We start from the raw sequence: 881 nt of genomic DNA, 5'->3' as shown, positions 1-881 counted from the left end.
TTGTATAACCTTCGCACGCACGATCTTTCTCTATCTATTCTTGTCTCTGGCGGTGTGGAGGGCGTTGTGAAATGTGGAATCAAGAGCGGTGCAGATCTAGTCGGACCAACGTATTGGGCTGCGCCTCCGAGGCCTTTTCCCATCCGCCTTACCAGTCACGATGAGCCTCTCGAGATTGCTACCATCCTTCCTTGCAATGTGACTGAAGTATTCAAGGACTCTGCGAAGACACTCGGATGAAAGCCGCTAGGAGATTTTGAGTTCTTGCAAAATTGATACGTTAGTCCGAAACGCTGTCCACGGAATACGGAGCATCTTTCTCCAGTACCACAGAGAAGACTAGATTCCGTATTTGTTTGGTCTTTACGGGAATGTTGTGATCTCTCCAGATTTTTCCGAGCTGAGTCATGGCACTCTTGGCCATGCTAATTCTTCGGCGCACTTTCTTCTCGCACGAGCCATTGTTACTGATGTTGGAACCCACGTAGTTAAAGTTGTCCACTATATCTAGGTCCAATGCGCCAGTAAGTTCCAATTTTCCAGACCTATCCACCACCATGACCTTGGTTTTGGACCTGTTTATGAAAAGCCCCATCTCCTTGCTTATCCGCTCCATTAGGTCTAGAAGCGCAACCATTTCCGACTCATTTGCTGCAAGAAGGGTAGTGTCATCGGCGTAACATGTTCGTGATTTTCACGCCACCAACTGTTATGCCTCCCACCCAAATTTTTTTTATATATTTTTTTTATTGCTAAGATGGGTGGACGAGCTCACAGCCCACCTGGTATTAAGTGATTACTGGAGCCCATAGACATCCTCAACGTAAATGCACCACCCACCTTGAGATATCAGTTCTAAGGTCTCAAGTATAGTTACAACT

At 46.4% G+C, this 881-nt stretch overlaps 1 protein-coding gene across 1 annotated transcript; it reads right to left on the bottom strand.

Moving 5' to 3' along the window:
- Positions 1-280: 280 nt before the first annotated feature.
- Positions 281-637, bottom strand: LOC119629247 (uncharacterized). The gene has a single exon (XM_038014434.1). The coding sequence runs from the start codon at positions 635-637 to the stop codon at positions 281-283; it is 357 nt and encodes a 118-aa protein (XP_037870362.1).
- Between the last annotated feature and the right edge of the window lie 244 nt (positions 638-881).

This window comes from Bombyx mori, chromosome 12 (genome assembly GCF_030269925.1).
Source record: "Bombyx mori chromosome 12, ASM3026992v2".
Classification (NCBI taxonomy): Eukaryota; Metazoa; Arthropoda; class Insecta; order Lepidoptera; family Bombycidae; genus Bombyx; species Bombyx mori.
The sequence above is the reverse complement of the archived record's forward strand: the minus strand, read 5'-3'. Positions and strand labels throughout refer to the sequence as shown.

Bases quoted from the DNA above. Each gene is read 5' to 3' on its own strand.
- LOC119629247 (XM_038014434.1), bottom strand. From the start codon at position 637: ATGGTTGCGCTTCTAGACCTAATGGAGCGGATAAGCAAGGAGATGGGG.